General features: G+C 41.1%; 1 protein-coding gene across 6 annotated transcripts in view; it reads left to right on the top strand.

The window, feature by feature from the left end:
• Window positions 1-1485: 1485 nt before the first annotated feature.
• The window catches only part of LOC102091118 (NEDD4 binding protein 2 like 2), a 66115-nt gene continuing 47043 nt past the window's right edge, over window positions 1486-20557 (top strand). For all 6 annotated transcript variants that reach the window (XR_010470103.1, XR_010470105.1, XM_065051472.1 and 3 more), the window contains exons 1-3: window positions 1486-1752; window positions 7585-8999; window positions 18115-18239. Coding sequence is in view for 4 of the 6 variants with exons in the window: in XM_065051472.1 (XP_064907544.1) it covers window positions 7585-8999; window positions 18115-18239 (1540 nt within the window). In the remaining 2 variants the exon portion in view is untranslated. The remainder of the gene's footprint in view (window positions 1753-7584; window positions 9000-18114; window positions 18240-20557) is intronic.

Here is a 20557-nt window from a genome sequence, read left to right as displayed (position 1 = left end):
AGCTAATAAGCGACGTCAAGATTGGAGACAGGCTGGGCTGCAGTGATCATGTACTTGTGGAGTTTGCAGTCCTGAGGGATGTGGATCAGGCAAAAAATAAAGTCAGGACCCTGAATTTTAGGAAAGCCAGCTTCCAGCTCTTCAAGGAGTTAGTTAACAGGACACCCTGGGAAACTGCCCTCAGGGGCAAAGGAGTAGAACAGAGCTGGCAGGTCTTCAAGCACAAGAAATCAAGATCCCCAGGTATAAGAAATTGGGTAAGGAGGGCAAGAGGCCAGCATGGCTGAGTCGAGACCTGCTGGTCAAACTAAAGGGCAAGAAGGAAATGCACAGGTGGTGGCAGCAGGGACAGGTACCCTGGGAAAAGTAGAGGGACACTGCCTGGTTGTGCAGAGAGGAGGTCAGGAAGGCAAAGGCATGGCTGGAACTGAGCTTGGCAAGCGTTGCAAAGAAAAACAAGAAGAGCTTCTATAGGTATGACAACCAGAAAGGGAAGGTCAAAGAAAGTGCTCCTCCCGTGATAAGCAAGACTGACAAACTAGTAACAACAGAAGGCTGAGATACTCAACAACTTCTTTGCCTCAGTCTTCACAGGCAATCTCTCTTCCCACACTTCTCAAGTGGATGAACTGCAAGACAGGGACTGGGGAAGCAAAGTGCCTCCCACTGTAAGTGAAGATCAGGTTTGTGACCACTTAAGGAACCTGAACATACCTAAGTTTATGGGACCTAATGAGGTGCATCCCAGAGTCCTGAAGGAACTGGCTGGCGTAGTTGCCAAGCCACTCTCCACGGTATTTGAGAAGTCATGGCAGCCAGGTGAAATCCCTGATGACTGGAAAAAGGAAAGCATTGTGCCCATTTTTAAAAATTATAGAAAGGGGGACTCCAGGAACTACTGACCTGTCAGCCTCACCCCTGTGCCTGGGGAGATATTGGAACAGATCCTCCCAGCAGCTGTGCTGAGGCACGTGGAGGGCAGGGAGGTGATTTGAGACAGCCAGCGTGGCTTCACCAAGGGCAAGTCCTGCCTGACCATCCCAGTGTCCTTCTGTGATGGAGGAGCTACATGCATGTACATAATCCATTATAATAAATGTTTTCCCTTGGGGTTACAGACAAAAATTTATGCTTTATTCAAAACAACCATCAGTTAGTTTTAGGAAGGTAGGACATCCCACAGAAACCAGAGTCAAACCACAGTGTGGGTACAGTAGGGTACCTGAGCCGGGGAGCAGAACAGTGACACAGGTGGAACACAAACAAGACTGCTGGCTGGAGCTTCTGACCTCTGTAACCACACCGGCGGCCTCTGTCCTCACAAACGAAACACCACCCCACAGCTGGAGAGAACCACCTGCAAGAGAGTTTAAAATGGCCTAAAACCCAGTCCTCAATGATGGCTCAGATCACTTTCCTCCATGGAGAGCGGAATGGGCTATTTTGGGGTAAAGCCGCCCCGCCCCTCACTGCCCGCCCCGCCCTGCGACCGCCCACTCCCGGCCCGTCCGCAACGTCTCCTTCCCGCGCTCTCAGTCACAACCCCGCCCCCGGCGCAGGGGATGCTGGGAGTCGCAGTCCTCCGAGAAGAACTACAAGTCCCACAACCGCGGGGAGGTGCGGGGGTGAAAGGGCAGCGGGAGGCGGCGCCATTTTGAGAGCGAGCGGTTGCCGGCGCTCCCCTCCCCCGCCCGCCGGGGATGCGCTGCTGGCGGAGCGGCGGCAGGGACGGGCGGGCGCTTCTGCCTTGAGGTTGGTTTCCTCACCCGCATGTGGCTGTGGCTTCTGTTCAGCGGGTCTGGGAAGGCGCTTCTCCTCTCCGCCACTACCATCTCTGCTACAGACGTGTGGCAAAGAGGGATCGCGGCTGAGTGCTCGTGTCCCCGCGGCCGGGCCGAGAGGGAGACGGTGCGGGGGCGGTGGTGCTGGCGCCCAGGAGCTGGCTGCTGGCGCTGTGGCCGAGGGGGGTGTGCTGGGAGGGCGAGAACGGGGAGGCCTTACCCTGGGGTGGGGAGCGGGGTGCGGCCCGAACACCTACTGAGAGCTGGGGCTGGCGGCTCCCGGCAGCCGCCCCCTCACCTCGGGCACCCCAGCGCCGCCCGCCCGGTGCGGGAGCAGCCGCTGCCCCGGCCCTCAGCCGTGCCCGGGCTCTGTGCCAGCGACACTGGCCTACATGCTTGGTCACCTCCCTAACCTAAAAGAGGTAGTCATGCAAGCAAAGCCAAGCGTTTTCCCCTGTCTTTAAGTTCTGCCATAAATGCCGCCTTTTTCTATCTGGAAATTTGTTGCACAGGTGGAGCTTAGGGCCATCAGTTACTTGTTTGAGACTTCTGGATGTTTAGCAGGTTAGTTAAAGTCCTAAATTAGTATTGGCAGTGCCAGCCAAGTGAGTCACCTATGCCAACTCAGGTTCAATGCTTATAACCAATTCTTCACAGAAATATGACAGACCTATTCCTACCCTGGCAGTGAGGACATCAACAGAAGAAGTACCAAGATAATTAAAAAAGACTTTAAAGCACTGGGTCGGTCAGTTCATGGGATGGGAGCACAAGTGATATTTGCCTCAGTTCCTGTGCTATCTGGGATGGATGAGGAGCTAAATAAAGAGAGGAGTAGAAAAGCCCGTCTCATCAGCAGGTGGCTTAAGGATTGGTGTCACCGTCAAAATTTTGGGTTTTTTGACCATGGGGCAAACTCCATGTTACCCAGTCTCCTCAAATCAGATGGGCTTCATCCTTCTAGGGAGACCAAGAGGACTATAGCCCATAAGTTGGCAGGGCTGATCAGGAGGGCTTTAAATTAGGTTTGAAGGGGGAAGGGATTGAAACTGGGCTCTCCAAAGATCGGCCTAAGGATGGAAAGCCCGAATTAAGAGGGAAATCAGCAGCCCACTTGAAGTGCATGTACACTAATGCACGCAGTATGGGCAACAAACAAGAGGAGCTGGAAGCCATCGTGCAGCAGGAAAGCTATGACATAGTTGCCATCACAGAAGCATGGTGGGATGACTCATATGACTGGAGTGCTGCTATGTGTGGCTACAAGCTCTTCAGAAAAGATAGGCAGGGTAGGAGAGGTGGAGGGGTGGCTTTATATGTTAGAGAGTCACTTGACTCTGTTAAACTTGAGGTCAGCAGTGACAAGGTTGAGTGCCTGTGGACCAGAATCAGAGGAAAGTCCAACAAGGCTGGCATCCTCCTGGGTGTCTGTTATAGACCGCCCAACCAGGACGATGAAGGAGATGAATTATTCTACAAGCAGCTGGCAGATGTCTCAAAATCAACAGCCCTTGTTCTTGTGGGTGACTTTAACCTGCCGGATATCTGCTGGGAGCTCAATACTGCACAGAAGAGGCAGTCTAGGAAGTTCCTAGAGTGTATAGAGGACAATTTCCTTCATCAGCTGGTAAATGAGCCCACCAGGGGCAAGACTACAAACGGAGAAGGGCTGGTGGGAGTTGTAGTGGTTGGAGGCCGCCTGGGGCGTAGCGACCATGAAATAGTAGAATTTTCAATACTCAGAGATGCAGGGAGAACCATTAACAAAACCTCTACGCTGGACTTCCGGAGGGCAGATTTTTGCCTATTCAGAAGTCTAGTTCAGAGCATACCCTGGGAAACAATGCTTAAAAAGAAGGGGGCCCAGGAGGGTTGGGCATGCTTCAAGCAGGTGGTTTTGAGTGCACAGGAACAGGCTATACCAGTGCGCCGAAAGGCTAGCCGGCGGGGAAGACAACCGGCTTGTCTAAACAGGGAGATTTTGAATGAAATCAGAAATAAAAAGAGACTTTACCGACTGTGGAAAAAATGAAGAATTTATGGAAATAGCTAGATCATGCAGAAAAAAAATCAGGGAAACAAAAGTGCAATTTGAAGTTAATTTGGCCAGTTCTGTCAGGGATAATAAAAAGTCCTTCTTCAAATATGTTAATAACAAAAGGAGGGGCAAGGAAAACCTTCATTCTCTGTTGGACTCTGAGGGAAATATAGCTAACAAAGATGAGGAGAAAGCTGATGTACTCAATACCTACTTTGCCTCAGTTTTTACCAGTAAGACAGGTGGCCCTCAGGACAATTCATCTCTGGAGGTGATTGACAGAGATAGGAAGCCAAATAGGCCTCTTGTACTCCAGGAGGAAATAGTTGGTGATTTACTGAGCCATCTGGAGCCTCACAAGTCTATGGGACCAGATGAGATCCATCCTAGGGTGATGAGGGAGCTAGCAGAAGAACTTGCCAAGCCGCTCTCCATCATCTTCCAACAGTCCTGGCTCACTGGGGAGGTCGCATATGATTGGAAATTGGCCAATGTTACCCCAGTCCACAAAAAGGGCTGCAGAGCTGACCCTGGCAACTACAGGCCTGTCAGCCTGACCTCTGTGCCTGGCAGGGTTATGGAGCAGATCATCCTGAATGGAATCACACAGCACCTTCAGGATGGACAAGGGATCAGTCCCAGCCAGCATGGGTTTAGGAGGGGCAGGTCCTGTCTGACCAACCTGATCTCCTTTTATGATCAGGTGACCCAGCTGGTGGATGAGGGGAAAGCCGTGGATGTGGTCTATCTGGACTTCAGCAAGGCCTTTGACACTGTCTCCCATAATATACTCTTGCAAAAGCTGGTAGCCCATGGCTTGGACAAGTGTACTCTACGCTGGGTTAAGAACTGGCTGGAGGGCCGGGCCCAGAGAGTGCTGGTGAATGGGGCTGCATCCAGCTGGCGGCCAGTCACTAGTGGTGTTCCCCAGGGGTCAGTGTTGGGTCCAGTCCTGTTTAACATCTTTATTGATGATTTAGATGAGGGGATTGAGACCATCATCAGCACATTTGCTGATGACACCAAGTTGGGAGGGAGTGTTGACCTGCTGGAAGGCAGGAGGGCTCTGCAGAGGGATCTGGATAGACTGGAAAAATGGGCTGATTCCAATGGGATGAAGTTCAATAAGGCCAAGTGCCGGGTGCTGCACTTTGGTCACAACAACCCCCTGCAGCGCTACAGGCTGGGCGCAGAGTGGCTGGAGAGCAGTCAGACAGAAAGGGACCTGGGGGTACTAATTGACAGGAAGCTCAACATGAGCCAATGGTGTGCCCAGGTGGCCAAGAAGGCCAACGGTATCCTGTCCTGTATCAAAAATAGCGTGGTCAGCAGGACAAGGGAAGTGATCCTTCCCCTGTACTCTGCATTGGTGAGGCCACACCTGGAGTATTGTGTTCAGTTCTGGGCCCCTCAGTTCAGGAAAGACATTGAAGTGCTGGAGTGGGTCCAGAGAAGAGCAACACGACTGGTGAAGGGACTTGAACATAAGACCTATGGGGAGAGGCTGAGGGAGCTGGGGTTGTTTAGTCTAGAGAAGAGGAGGCTTAGAGGTGACCTCATCACTCTCTATAACTACCTGAAGGGAAGTTCTAGCCAGGTGGGGATTGGTCTCTTCTCCCAGGCAGTTAGCAATAGGACAAGGGGGCATGGGCTAAAACTCTACCAGGGGAAATTTAGGCTGGATATTAGAAAGAAATACTTACGGAGAGAGTGGTCAGGCATTGGAATGGCCTGCCCAGGGAGGTGGTGGACTCGCCATCCCTGGAGGTTTTTAAATTGAGATTGGACATGGCACTTAGTGCCATGATCTAGTAAATGGACCAGAGTTGGACCAAGGGTTGGACTCGATGATCTCTGAGGTCTTTTCCAACCCAGTCGATTCTGTGATTCTGTGATCCCAAGACTAGACAAGACTATCACGTAGATTGCACCTTCTCAGTGCATACTTGCTCTGTCCTCCCCAAGAATGCAGGTGGAGATGCTTTCACATGCAACTTCACTGTCCCGGAGGATAGTCAGAGAAAGTCTATTAAAAATGAGCAAGAAAGCATATTCCTGTGTGGGACAGTCACAGAGCAGCATCTTCCACCATTGAGGAGGTAGTTGTGCAGCAAGTGTTCACACGCTCTCTGTTTTCATTCCACATGACAATATATGCTTTGCGTACATACCATTCCAGAAGACAGGTGGGGATAGAAGCTGATGAAGAAACTTGCTTTCCCAAGTCTGTTTTTGAGAGGAGTTGAGGAACGTTTTTGGGTAGATGTGGGGTAGAGTCCATAATTCATATAATGCCATACTTGCTTTCCAATTTACAGAAAGGAGGAACCGAGAAGCTAGAGGTGTGCAAAAAAAATCTCTTGAGAGACCATAGTACTCACAATGTTGATCTACCAATTCTGAGGAAGAGGGATAGTTGTATGGCCATATTTCTCCCTCTGCTGACATTATTGATGTCTTCCAAGTAGTAAAGTCAAATGCAAACAGTAAAATCTCCTCAGTTTAGACATTTTGAGACTGAGGAGGGCAGAATTGTCTTCCTTTGGATAGTAGGTGAGAAAATGTCTAGAGTAGCACCTTTTCATGTCAGTTTTGCAAGTGAACATGAGATGATAAATGTTACTTAAAAATCTTCCTTTAATACTACTTACAGATCCTTTTCAGATAAGGAAAAGACTTCATGTCCATAGTCGAGAGCATGTGACGTTTTATCAGTATTTAGCCCTAGAAAGTTGAAATGTTCACAGAAAGCAGTAGAATAAACCTTCTAGTAGGAAAAATACCTTTCTTCTTGTTTGGTACTGAATTTGGGGTTTGGGGAAGAGGGGGGATTTGCTAAATAAACTACTGGGTACTTGATTTACAATAAAACAACTGTTGCTTTTTATTACATTTGATCTAGACTCCAGGAATACAAAGGAAAATTCAAGTAGTTCTAAATAATAGATGAATAATGGCATGATTGTGTGTCATGGTGGCCAGTGCCATCTTGCGTTGTTTTTAATTGCTGTTGTCTCTCTGAATCTTTTTGGAATCTATTGGCTGGTTCTCAGATTGCAATCTGTTTGGGGCAGGGATTTTATGTGTTTATTTTTAGAAAACGTGAAACTAAGTGGTCTTGCTTCCTAACAAAGGTCTTTAGTTCTAAAACCGGAAACATAACAACAAATTGCAGATTTTAGTGTTATTTGACTAGTACCAAGTTATAAATGCTATCCAGTATCTGTTTGTTTAGCATTAAATTAATTAGGTGAGTTCAGTTTGTGTCACAGAAAATAATCCTTGTGATTGAAGTATATGCATTTTTGTTGGTCATATGAGTAGTGATGTCAGGCATCAGTATGTGCACTGGAAATTGGCACATTTATGCTGTAAAAGAGATTTATAACACTTGGCAGATTAACATATGTCAATAAAGAAAAGAGATTGTTGGTGTAATTAATTTTTCAAATATTCACATTTTTAAGTGTCATTTGAAAATTCTTGAAGATGGATCATAAAATGTGACTGCTAGACTGGTGCAGCACTAATGTATTTCTTTGAAGGTGCTCAATAATGTGGCAGTTTTGGTTAAACAAGACTTCCCATAGGTGATGTTTGCTTTTCTTCTGGTTGAGTACATTTTATTTGTGACCATGGAACATCTGAGGATGCATGTCATGGGTCTGAGGGTGCATATTATAGGCCTGAATAAATCCTGCTTTTTGATACTTTACTTTAAAATAGTGCATTCTGATAATGTATTAATTTATTTTTTTTTTTAAGATGCTTCATGCTGAAAGTCAAGTAAGGCTCTTGGAGTGTCAGGATGAAATCACAATTGAGCCATGTTCTAAAAAAATGAAGTCAACAGAAGGGGCTTATGAAAAACTCTCTGATGATAACCAGGGTATTCAAGAGGAAGTGGATGCAGAGAGAACATCGAATGATTTCATACCAGCATATGCCTCAGATAAGCAAGGGCAACATGAAATGCAGAAGCAAGAGAGAATACTTGGCGGTATCTTGGGAACACTGAATGAAACGGTTCCTGAACATAATCGAGTGCTTGGTCAGCCAGTTGATTCAGAAACTGCACAGAATGTAAATCCTCCATTTGCATCAATAAATGACACTGAAGTTGAAGAAAAGAAAGACACTCTTATTATAAATAATGCTGATGAAGATAATATTAGAAATAGTAGGGCATCATTCCTGGTAAATAAAAATGGATCAGATGAAGAGTTTTTTACAAGCAAAGAATTTATTGGACCGATATATAAGCCTCCTGAAAGCAACAAACAAGACAAATCTGGGGAAGATCAGAATGAATTGCATGAAAACAGAACTGAAAGTAAGGATCCAAAGAAGGTGCAGGCTGTTTCTTCTGTTGTACAAGAAATAGATGATGAGCTGGACCAGTTCTATAAAGAAATTCACCAGCTGGAAAATGAAAATGTAGATACTAGTTTTCAGGAAAAAGAAACTGAAACTTCTCAGGAACAATATTCACCATATAACTGTAGTCAAACCTCACAAGAGGATTATCAACACATATTGTTGGGCAGCCCCCAGCCATTTCATGGGAATGAACAATGTTTCTCTGGGGAACAGGAAGGTGAGAAGGCAAGCAATGAGCAGCACTTTGTCATGGAAACAAGTGACTGGAAAAATGAAAATACCTTTCATGGACAGGTAGATTCTAAATATTGGAACTACTCAGTGCCTGAGTTCAGACCTGCCTGGCAGTCAACAGAGTCTTTCATAGTATCTCAGGGACCTCTTGCTCCCAGATTTAACCATCAGTCACATTTTCAGATACTTAATTCCCCACCACAAAAGACAAATGCTCTCCCTTCTCACAATGGTGAACTTTATTACAAAAATTATCATGGTTACCGTGGAAATACTGACATGAACAGTCATGGTCTATTGCTTGATCAAAGTACCAAATATGCTTGTCATATTGATATCCACACTACTCAGGTCTTCAGACATGGAAATAGTGACCAGAATGGACTCCAAAATAATGGTTTCTGTGAAACCCAAGAAGACTGTTGGAAGGATCCAAAAATTGATGATACAGAAGGCATGCACAGCTTTTCTTCCTTGCAGTTACCTGAAGAAAGATTCAGTTGTTCACAGAAATTGCTCCTAATCTTGAGAGGCCTACCTGGTTCAGGGAAATCGACACTTTCTCGGTAAGTAAAGACAAAGCTCAAGAAGCTTATTCAAATAAAAAGTTTTAAGAATTAAAAAAAAAAAACTGTAAGCACTTCACACATTTTGGTATTTGTAAATCAGGCTGTTAGAATGCCGTCATTTTTACTCAATGAGAAAAGAATGTCAGTAAATACTAAAAATATTTGCCTGAGAGTTTTTTTTTTTTGGCGGGTGTCTGGTTTTTTGTTGTGGTTTGTTTTTTTGGTTTGTTGGGTTGTGTTGGTTTTTGGTGGGGTTTTTTTTTGTTTGTTTGTTTGCTTGCTTGCTTGTTTGATTTTGTAGTGTGTGTGTTGTGTTGATTGGTTGGGTTGGGTTTTTTTGGTTTTGTGTGTGTGTGGTGTTTGGGGTTTTTGTTTGTGTTATTTGTTGGTTTGTGGTTTTTTGTCTGCTTTAGAATGTTGACGAGCAGGTGCTGTTTTTGTGTTAAATTTAAATTCTTTTGTATCCATCAGATTGCATAATCTTTTACTCTGAAACTTTCAGGTGTGCTAATATGTGATAGTCTGCCTCTTTTTTAATTCTTCAATTCCTTCATTTAAAAAAATTTCCATCAAATCTAACAGCATTCATTTGATTCAACCAGAAGTACTTTTTTATGCCCATGCAAAAGTCTTCACAGACCTTTAGGAGAATTTTGCTACTTTGAAAATACTTAACTTGTTTTTTAGTGTGTTGACTAAACTGAGCATCATAATCTCATTCCCTTTTTGTCACACTATGGTCTGTCACCTTCTCTGCTTAGTTTTGGATAACACATAAGAAAAGTATTATTTTCCCTTAAAAATATATTGGTTTGAGTCTGACAGGGTTAAAATAGGTATCACCTCCAGCTTGGATTTTCACTTTTTTTTTTTTGGTCTAGTTTAAAAAGCATGTAATACGACATAGAGCACAGACACTATGTGTATCAAGTGAAAATAGGTTTCTCTTGCATACAAAAAAAAAAAAAAAGTTACTATTTCAGTGGTTACTGATTGATCTTCATCCAGATACTGTACATCACTTCTGTGGTTATCTTCTGCTGTATGCTGAGAGTCTATTCAGTAGATACAGTGATCATGTTCTTCCTTGTTATGTATCAAGGAGTAACCTTGCCGTTTTGTTTTGGTTTGTTTGTTTTCCCTGATATTTAGGAGACCATGATCTCCAACTCATAGAAGAATACCTATTAGCAATTTCTAACTTACGTATTTGTATAATTTTAACTATAACACTTTCTATTTACCGAGTGCTCTATTTTACAAACGTGCATTTTCAAAGCTACCTGACCCTGTGTGAGTATTATTACAATGATTTCTTTATGGAAGTGACATGGGAAATTAAAAAAAACCAAGCCCCTGTGGAAAAAAATGCCGCCTCATTCAGTGCAGGAATTGGGTAATTCTTAATGTGAAGATATCTAATAAAATAGAATATTTTGTTTTCCATGTTTTGTGTGCTGAATTGTCTTTGAATCTTCCTCTGAGAAAGATTCTAAATATTTTCAGTTTTTTATTAACACTTCTTCTTTTTTCATTTCTTGCTAGTGAGATCAATTACTAATTTCATTTAACAGATGGAAAGTGGGCACTGTGAGATCAGGGTCAAGATAAAACAAATCTGGGTGCAGAACTTGAACTGTGTGGGACTTGTTTTTCACTGTATTCAGTTATGTGCACTTTCATGTGTTCAAAGCTTGATTGCAGTTGTTAATTCCCAGAAAATTGTGTCTCAGGTACCTGGTGATGGTGGGGGAACCCAGAATAAATGTCTGCCTATGGGAAAAATATGTGTCTTATTTAGAAAATAAGTCCTAGGAATAAGTTTTAGGAAAATTAAGTCTTAATAAAGTTGACTGTACGTGTAACCTCATAGACTGTGTGGACTAGGATAGCAAATAGAGTCTTCTGATATCCTATTAGTACCCATGGGTATCTTGGCAAGCTTGGTGTCTGTAGCACCTGCAAACAAACCTCTACCTCTCCTGCTAGCAAAATGTCTGTGTAGGAAAAGAAACCAAACCAAAACAGAAAATTGACACCGTTTATATGGATCAGCACTAGAAGGGAATGAAATGTATCTTGCAAGTGGGTTTCCCAAGCGTGAAATGACAGAGCAGTAGTGGGACCCAGAAATCTTGAATTCATATCTACTTTTTGTGTAAATTAAGGGTTTGTAAGTACAGGCACTTTCCTTCCTGCTCCCAATCTTGACCCATATCTGTCTCAAAGGCTGGTATCAGATGGCATCTTAGGTCTTCCTTGTCAGATTAAACAAGCCCAGCTGCTATTAACTTCTCCTTCTGGGTCTTCTGCCCTTAGCTGTCTTGGTAGCCATCTGTTCAGACCTTCAATGGTTTTCAGCCTGTCTTTTGGACTGGGAGGCCCTAAACTGGACAGACAGAGTGTTTCAGAATTTACCGCACAAGAGCCAGCTAGAGCATGGATGATACCTTTCATTGATCTGCTGGCCATGTTTTCAGTAATAAATCCCAACATGTGGCTTGCTCTTCTTTTGATGAGAGCACACCATTCACTCATCTCCAGCTTGATGTCCACTGTAATCCTCAGATCCTTTTCAGCAGGGCTGCTCAACCAGTCACTTTCCATCCTGTACTAATGCTCAGGTTTCTTTTTCACCAGTTGCAAAACTTTGCTGTTTTCGTTGTTGAGCTTCATGATGTTTAGCCTGCTGCTCAAGTTTCTTGGTGTCCTTCTGGATAGAAGCCCTACTGCTGCTCAGTATGTCAGTCATCGCTACTAATTTGATGTCATCTGCAAGTTCTCTGCCTCATCATCACCAATAACAATGAAGATACCAAAAAAAACTGGTCCCGCTGTCATCCCTTGCTGTACCCTGCTTCTTACTGACTGGGAGATGATGTCAAATGCCTTGAAAATTTCAAATTATGATACTTTCATTACTCTGTCCTCATCCATATCAGAGTGCATTCTGGTCAGTAAAGAATTATTTCTTTATTGCAAACCCCTAATTGACTCTTCCTGATTATCTTAATTTCCTTCATATGATTGGAAATAGATTCCAAGAACATGTGCTTCGTTGTCTCTCCAGGAACTGAGGTCAGAAAAGGTTGAGCAGCCTTTAGTTCTTGGGCCTTTGTCTTTACTTGCCTTAAATATGAGCATAACATCAGTGGTTTCCTGGTCATTGAGGAGCTCCCCTCAACTCCTCAGTTTATTTCCTGCATTCCCCTGACCTAGGCAGTCCCAGCCTCCTGAGGCTCCTTGGAGTTCCGATCTCTTTACCCATCTATTTTCAGTTTTGTATTTCAATACCTATTCAGCTGTGATTTTTGGTCTCTGCTTACTTGCTCCACGTGTGCTCCTCAGTTCTAAGCTGATTTCTCAGTTCCTCCTTCTGCCCCAGCTTTCCTCCCAGGTTCATCTGGTCTCTGTTTCAGCTTATGGCATCATTTCATTCTCAGCTTCATTGTACCAGTTTCTTCCTTGCGCTTCACTTTTTGCCATGTCCCTGTTTCCTAGCTCTGCTGACAGTACCAAATTGCTTGTTCCAGTGTTTGTACCACTGTGTGCTTCCCACGGCCTTCCTATTTTAGGCCCATTTTGTTCCTTCTTTTGCCGTTCTTAAGATTGTGTTGGGATAAATGTGTTTGTACAGTGCAGTATTGGTACTGAATCAGTTTCTTGCTACTGCAAGAATGCTTTGTTCAGGAATCCACTTGCTGCAGTGAGAATCTTCACATTTTCTGCTCCACTTTGTACAATAAGGAGTACTTTTTGCTATTCTCTGTGCACATGACATTTTAAAGTCTTACAGGCTTGGGCAGATTTACAAAAACTTTTTGCATGAAAAACAGATGCATGTACTTCGCTAGATTTCAATTCTTTGATCCAAAGCTTCTCAGGGGAAAGTTTGGAACAACAAAACATGATAAAAATGCTGTGTTTCTTCCTTGGTTTTGGAAGTGATTGACCATTTAGTTAGAAATTTTCTAAAACAACTTGGCCAGACAGATACCCGGGAATCTTTAGGCCAAATAAGAAAAGTCTGCTACAATTAGAAGTAGATGATAATGTGATCTTACAATGCTGGAAAAAGTTACAAAAACAGACTTGGATTTTTAGGGTATTTTGGTACTGAATTTGGCAGCAATTGCAATTGTCCATTCCTCCATAAATATCTGAACTTGAATTTGAATAAAAAGGAGCTTAATGAGGTTGAAAGAACAAATATTGATGTAATTTAAGAAGCACATTTTTAATTAAATCCATTGTCAGTATATAGAGAGTCTTTTTATCTGTGGACATTTTTCCTGAGAGTGCCATCTTCCGAATGGAAGAGTTCATATTTGTAGGTGAATGTAGGAACAGTTTTGTGCTGTTGTTTCTAATTACGTTTTTTTTAAACAGTGTTAGAAGTAATGTTTTTAAAGTAGCATTTACATACGTTAGTAATACTACAGATTTTAAAATTATATTTACTTATTATTTATTTTTTCATCATCTGTGATACATTAGGTATTTTAAATAGGTGAATTACTGGATTCTAAGTGGTAATTTTTATTTTAAACTCATCTCTCAACGTAGGCTAACCAGGATGCAGGTTGGAGGTCCAAGTTAGTTGCAAAGAAAAATTAAGGCAGGATTTGTGTGTGCTCTCTTTGCCTAAACGTGCTTTCTGTTGTTTCCGTTTCTTAGTTCATGAACCTGGGATAAGTTTTGTTTCCAAATACATGTTAGAAATATATCAATTATTCCATATGACGTCAACAAGTATGTTTGTGTTTCAAATTTTAGAAGTTCAAATACTATGAATTCTGAAAGAGCTAATTGTCAGGCTTTTAAAAATTGTTTTATGATTTAATTTCACATTTTAGAAACAGGCTATGATCATTGCTGTAATAATTGAAGTTTCAGTTCATAAATTGATTACTTTGTGATAGCTTGTGTGTTGTGTATGGGGTAAGGGTGCCGTTACTCTGGGCTCTTTGGTGGTCACTTTGCCTTCCCAAATTCTGTGGGTTTAGGATTATTCTTGCAAACATAGTTCACTGTATTAAATCTGTTTTATCCATTATATGAGTTTGTAAATAAATTGCAGTGCATTCTGAACTTCAGGGAATAAAAAAATATAGTAAGAATAAACTTTGTTGATGGGTCTGCAAGATTCTCGAATCCTTGTCATTCTGTTTCTTTATTGCTGCAGCTAATGATGTTTGAAAGATACAATGCAAGAATTTGAGTAAGTGAATTATACTCCAGAACACTCAGGAAATTAAGTCAGTTCCTAGAAATAAAAATTAATACCCCATTAATTCCGTTAGTGTTGATTTATCAGTTAACATATATTCCTACAGAAACCTGATGGTCAGGCTCCTGGAAGCTGTAGGGGTGTGTCTATCTGCTCAGCTAGCAGAAGAATCCCAGTTATTATTTACTATCTCTTTTATTAAAGAAGATGGTCCTTACTGTAATGTGTGTGTATACATTCACCACACAAAAAGTGTGGAAGACGGATCCAGTTTTTCTAGCACTATTAGGGGCCTGGAGCACAAGTCTGGTGAGGAGCAGTTGAGGAACTGGGGCTGTTCAGCCTGGAGAAAAGGAGGCTGAGGGGAGACCTGATCGCTGTCTACAACTACCTGAAAGGAGGTTTTAAAATGGAGGGTGTTGGGCTCTTCTCCCAGGTAACAAATGAAAGGCAAGAGGAAATGGCCTTAAGTTGTGCCAGGAGGGTTAATTAGATATTAGGAAAAAATCCTTCCCAGAAGGGATTGTCAGGCACTGGAACAGGCTGCCCAGGGAAGTGGTGGAGTCACCATCCCTGGAGGTGTTTAAAAGACATTTACACGAGGTTCTTAAGGGACATGGTTTAGTGCTACAGTTAGGTTATGATTGGACTTGATGATCCTGAGGGTCCCTTCCAACCGAGGTGATTCTATGAATAGATACTAAAAAAATGCTGTTGTGTGTGGTGTGTGATTTACTGGTGCTGTTTATCTACATAGAACAAAAAGAGGCTTTCAATCCTTCTGTGCTCTCCTATACCAGTGTAATACACATCCTCTTAAAAGACATAGGCTCTAACAAAAATAATTATTGAACAATGTCCAAAAAAGTGGCTGTATTTTTTCTGTATCGTGCTCTGCTTTCTGATATAGTGTTACTACTTATCCTGAGGTAACCTTAATACTCCGGGAAAGGGGAAAAGAACAAGAAGGAAAAAACAGCTTGAATGCTGTTTTGATCATGTTACTTGACAGTTGCATAATTAGTAGTTTCTTCTGGTCCTCAGTAATCTGAATTTTGTTGTTACAGATCTTTGTATTTTAAAAGCAAAAATAACCAATAACATTGTTGTGGGGCAATAAACATGTAGAAATATAAGTTAATATGTAATACAGTGTCCCACTCTTTAAACTATGATCCATAATGGGTCTGTTCTCAGTGACATGTAGCAAAACATAGCAAATTCCTTGTGTAGGAATTAAGTAGCTCTCCCTGCAGATATAGATAGATATAGGAAAGCCTGGTAACTTAGAACTAACACACATTTGTTCCCCTACCTTATTTGGGATTTGGCCAGTTCTTTTCTGGTCCTGCTGCCTCAGCAGTAGTGCATCCCACATGCTGCTAGTGCAGGTTGGGTTTCGTAGCCTTTGGGTACATTGCCTGTTTCTGAGCCAGAATAGTTGCCTAAATTTCCATAGGACAGTGATATCTGAGTGTTGAAGTGGGCTATAAATGCTCTGTGGCTCTAACTGGCTGTTTTCTGTTTTCAAACTTGAATATACTCTAGGAAACAAAAAATGGTCAAGGAGGTTTTGTAATCACACTTATTCTGTAGATTAGACTTCAAACAGAATTGCATTGTTGTCTCAGCTTTTACAAGGCTTTCCTTTAAATCCCCATCTCCAGGGACTTTCTGAAAAATAAAGTTTACATTTGGCAGAATGGGGATTGCTCATTTGGGTAGATTACTGTGGATTTGATTTGACATAGATTCTGATGTTATTGATCAACCAGCAGTTGATTATGCCCTGTAATGTTGCTATAATCAGTTTCTCTGACTTGCAGGTATTTGTTGACATGCCTGGGCAATACATAGAATGGATTTTAACGAAATCCAAAAGTCAGCTTTATGATGCTTCTAGAAGGTTTGACTGTGGCATTTCATGACAATGCAAATACAGACTTCTAGAAAAGCTTAATGAATTTTTGTAGTATTCATATATCACCCACTATAATAACTTTATTAATTAATAAACATATTAGCAGTAATATAAAATATTACAACACAGAGTGAAAAATAAGCATGTTAACAGAGAACATTTCAACTGTGTCCCTGTGAGTTCCCCTTTTACCGTTGTTGGCTTCTACACACTATCTTTTGTTCTTTGCTAAAGTATACTTAAAATTCTGGTAATCTTTAATGTTAGCTATGCAAGAAACAGAATGCGATGTAACTTATTCTGACTTACTGGCTAGACTTTTACTTCATTTGTAAAGTACCCTGTTTCCCTGAAAATAAGACAGGGTCTTATACAGCTTTTGCTCCAAAAGATGCTTACTTTTTTAGATGTATAGCTGCCCAGACACTATTTAAATTGACACTTTTACGAACTGTAACTAGAACTTATTTTTGGATTAGGGCTTATATTTCAGGCATCCTGAAAAATCATGCTAGGGCATATTTTTGGGGAAAACAGGGTATTTATGTTGCTTGGAAATGGCAGGCCTAAGAGACGGGTAAATGTGAAAATTGCATTGCAGTCTTTTATCTTTTTTATCTTTCTGGAATCTAATTTGAATCTCCACATTTTACCCATTGTTTTAGAAATTTGTTTGGCTTTTGTTTGTCTATTTGTTTTTCCCCCCATAAAAATTCATAGTATATTTGAGAGAATATTCTGTCAGTTTTTTGTTGAAATTGGTCTGTATGTCCAGAAGTCATGACGGAATGGCATTGCCTTAGGAAACTAAGCTAAAACACTCTAATCAAACAGGTTGAGTGATTCAAGAAGGGATTTTTTTTTTTTCTCCTGATTTGAGGTAATACATGCAGGGATGATAAAACACATGGCTTTCCTGTCACCCTGTTAGCACTAAAGTGTAAATGATGGGTAAAACCAGCATAATTCCCTGATAGACACTGAGATATTAAGAAATCCTGCCTTAAATTTCTTGTCATCTATTAAATCGAAAATACAGTTGTAAAAGACGTGTTAATCCATGTAGCAGTTTACTGCTGCTCAACTAAGACTGGTCTCCATTGGAAGCCAGTTTTAGTGTATCACCTTTTAGGGACTTTTCTTAAATAGGCTCAACTGCTAAAGTTTCAGAAAAGTAACCAAGAGAAGAGAAGGGGAATGCTTTCTTCTGAGTATGAATGCCAGTAGCTTACTGATCCAGTGAGTGCCAGAGTTGATGAGAAAATAGGGACTAGAGTGTGTCACCAGGACTGGGGGAGAAGACACAGAACTGGAATAGAAAAGTGTAGGATCTTGAAGGAATATGGATACTCTTCCATAATCCTGACTTCCATTAGTAGGACAATCTTGAAAGTTTATTGTGATCTTTTACTTTTTCCCGAAAATAGGGAAATTGCTGTAAACATCAGTAGTTTTCTTTTGCTGTTCACGTTTGACACACGTTGTATGTACCAGCAGCACAGGTAAAGGTCAGAAGAGGGCATGTTTAAAGTGCTGAAAAAGGATTTAAACATCTAGTTAGTTTCTCAGCTGCATCCAGATTCTTCAGGATCAAATTGGTTTCTAAAGAGAATTCCAAATGAGAATTGATGTGGAGAATGTTAGTAAATACATTAAATTACTATGAGATACTTAAAACTTGTTGCAATATAGCCGTAACTTAGATGGGTACAAACATCTCTTGGGGGTAAGGGGAAGAAACAACAAATACAGAAGCAGTAGAAACTGGGGAATGTATTGCTTTAATTTGGATTAGAATTATTGGTAATATGTATGAGTGTACTTTTGTAAAGCTGTTTGAAGTTCACAAGGAATTAAATATAGGGCATAGTTAAATTTTTTAGGGTTTTTTTCCTATGTATTTTTTTTTCTATCTGAAAAATAGAAGTTAAAATGTTTGTGTGTTTTCCTTTGTTTAACAGTATTCTACTTGGTCAGAGTCATGATGGCGTTATATTCAGCACCGATGATTATTTTCGTCAACAAGATGGATATATGTATGATGCTGCTCAGCTTGGTGATGCCCATGAGTGGAACCAGAAGAGAGGTTTGAATGCATGGGGAGAATCCTATTGAATTACATTTATATTTAGAAAACAGAAGTATAACATAATGTGGATGTGTTTTAATAGTCTATATAAAAAGGAGTATATATATTTTACTATAGGGCATATAGAAGTATATATTTAAAATATTCTTTATATTTCAGTTAAGGTGTGTATATATATGTATTAGTATTTGAACTTATAGAAGGTTCAGAGTTAAAAAGAAAAAAGTCTTTCTTCTTTGTGCTATCACCTGCTGATTTGTTACATTTCATACTAGTATCTTGATGGCAGAATTGAACCTTTTTAATGCTGGCAAGAGCAGAGTATCCTGTTTTTTCCAGTATCTTTCCTGATCTGAGATTCACCCAATACTTATGGAAGAGTTTTTTGGAGGAAGATTTTGGTTAATTTGTATAGATTAACAGTTTTAATAAGTCATCTTTCTTAATACCTAACAGTGTCCAACGGTTGGATTTAATTGGTTAGGAAGTAGATACCGGGGTAAGAAGGGTAGCAGACAGCTTCTTGCTCTTTCTATAGCGATTTTCCAAGAATCTTGTGATCTGTCTGGTCAACTCCAAGGAGTGGACAAACTGAACGACTCCATTGCCAGTGCATGCACATTACTCTCCCTGCTGCAGTTTCTCAAGCAGAAGCTTCCTTCCTGTCTAGACAACTACTTTGCATCAAAGGTACAGAGGGCCAAGGAAAAAAATATATTCTCCTCATTGGGGAATGTTTCTGTATGAACAGTGAAGGAATTTTTTTAGAGCAATCTTTAGAATATCAGTTAGAAGAGCACTTTTGAGGTTGGAGTTCCCAGTAGAAGCCTAAGAAACAGCGTAGTTGATAACGGAGTAGTTTATGGATGAGAGGGCTCAACACTTCACAATTATAAGACTACCGAACTATTCTCACTTGATAACGGCTTCCAGCTGTTTCTGACTAGACCTTAAGATGCCTCTAGTTTTGTAACAGTTAGTTACACAGTGTTTTTTATAATCAGAACACTATATAATTTAGTTATTCGGAGTTTTTGATGGCAGGAACAAGAATAGGTTTGTCTTCTTGTACAGAGCACCCACACTGTGAAACATTTGCCTGAATAGCTTTGGGTTGAAGTTACACTCAGTTCTCACCTCCTGCTTTGACCAGGTAGAGCTGTCTGACTTGAAGTACTTCAGAAGCTCTTGGTTTCGTTTGTATGTGGATACTTGAAGTACATGAAATGAGAACTTGAGGGGAATGGTAATTGGGATTCTTGTTTGATGAGTAGGTCTAGCTTAAAATTTCAAATAGATTTTATCAGATGCATAAGTTATTTATGCATAAAGCAAAAATTTGCTTTCTCCACAATGAGAAAATTATTCTGTTAAAATTATACCCCCTCCTCATTTTGGGGGAGGGAGTGAATCTGTAGTACAGTAAGTATGAGAAAAAAATAATTACAAGTGAGACCCATTAGGGAAAAAAAATATTTATTTTAGAAAAACAGAGTGCTAAACTCTCAAGTGTTTTATAAAGACATACCCTTAATACTAAAATACATACATATTTAATGTGGAGGTTGTAAAGTCAAGCACATAAATATTAGGAAATACTAGAATTAATTTGCCACTGCAGCTTTCATTGTGAAATCACTGTCACTCTTCCAGGGTTTCAGGAGACACTTAGCAAAGCCACAAAATTGAACTTAAAGGGCCTATTTTAATTCATCCTGCCACTTCTACTGGAACTTCTGTAGAAACTGAATGTCATAATCATGTTCTCTAGATGTGTTCAAAAAAGCTGGTTGTTTTTTTCAGGGGCAAATCCTAGTAATAAGAGTTAGGAGTCCTCCAAGAATGGTTTACAGGATAACTGTGTAAGGGATTTAGAAGAATGCCATATCTCAAGATCAGAGTTAGATTTAGGCTTAAGATAGATGCTTAATTGATTTGTCAAGACTAAAGCAGTCTTGGGCTTATGAAAAGATACGTTTAAGGTATCAGGGTAATGTAAAAACATTTTCTGTGCTGTGGAGCTGATGAGTCGCAGGTAGCCAACAGATGTACATGTTTTGTCCCCTGAACTCCTCCAGCCAGTCTCAGTTCTGCACTGCAATATCTAGGAAGCTTCTGCTGGGTAAGAAACAGAATACTTGTGCTGGCCCGAAATTAAAAGCATGCTGCTACATAAGTGTCCTGCCAAACAAATTGCATCATGGCTGTACTCTGTCTGCTAATTTGGATGTGCCTTCTTACCAATTGTTTTGTAGAACTTGGAAGCAGCTTATTATTCCTGAAGCTTCCGCCTTCTTTTGAATTTGGTAGAAACT

Source organism: Columba livia, chromosome 1 (assembly GCF_036013475.1).
Source record: "Columba livia isolate bColLiv1 breed racing homer chromosome 1, bColLiv1.pat.W.v2, whole genome shotgun sequence".
Taxonomy (NCBI): domain Eukaryota; kingdom Metazoa; phylum Chordata; class Aves; order Columbiformes; family Columbidae; genus Columba; species Columba livia.
This window is presented reverse-complemented; position numbering and strand designations above follow the sequence as displayed.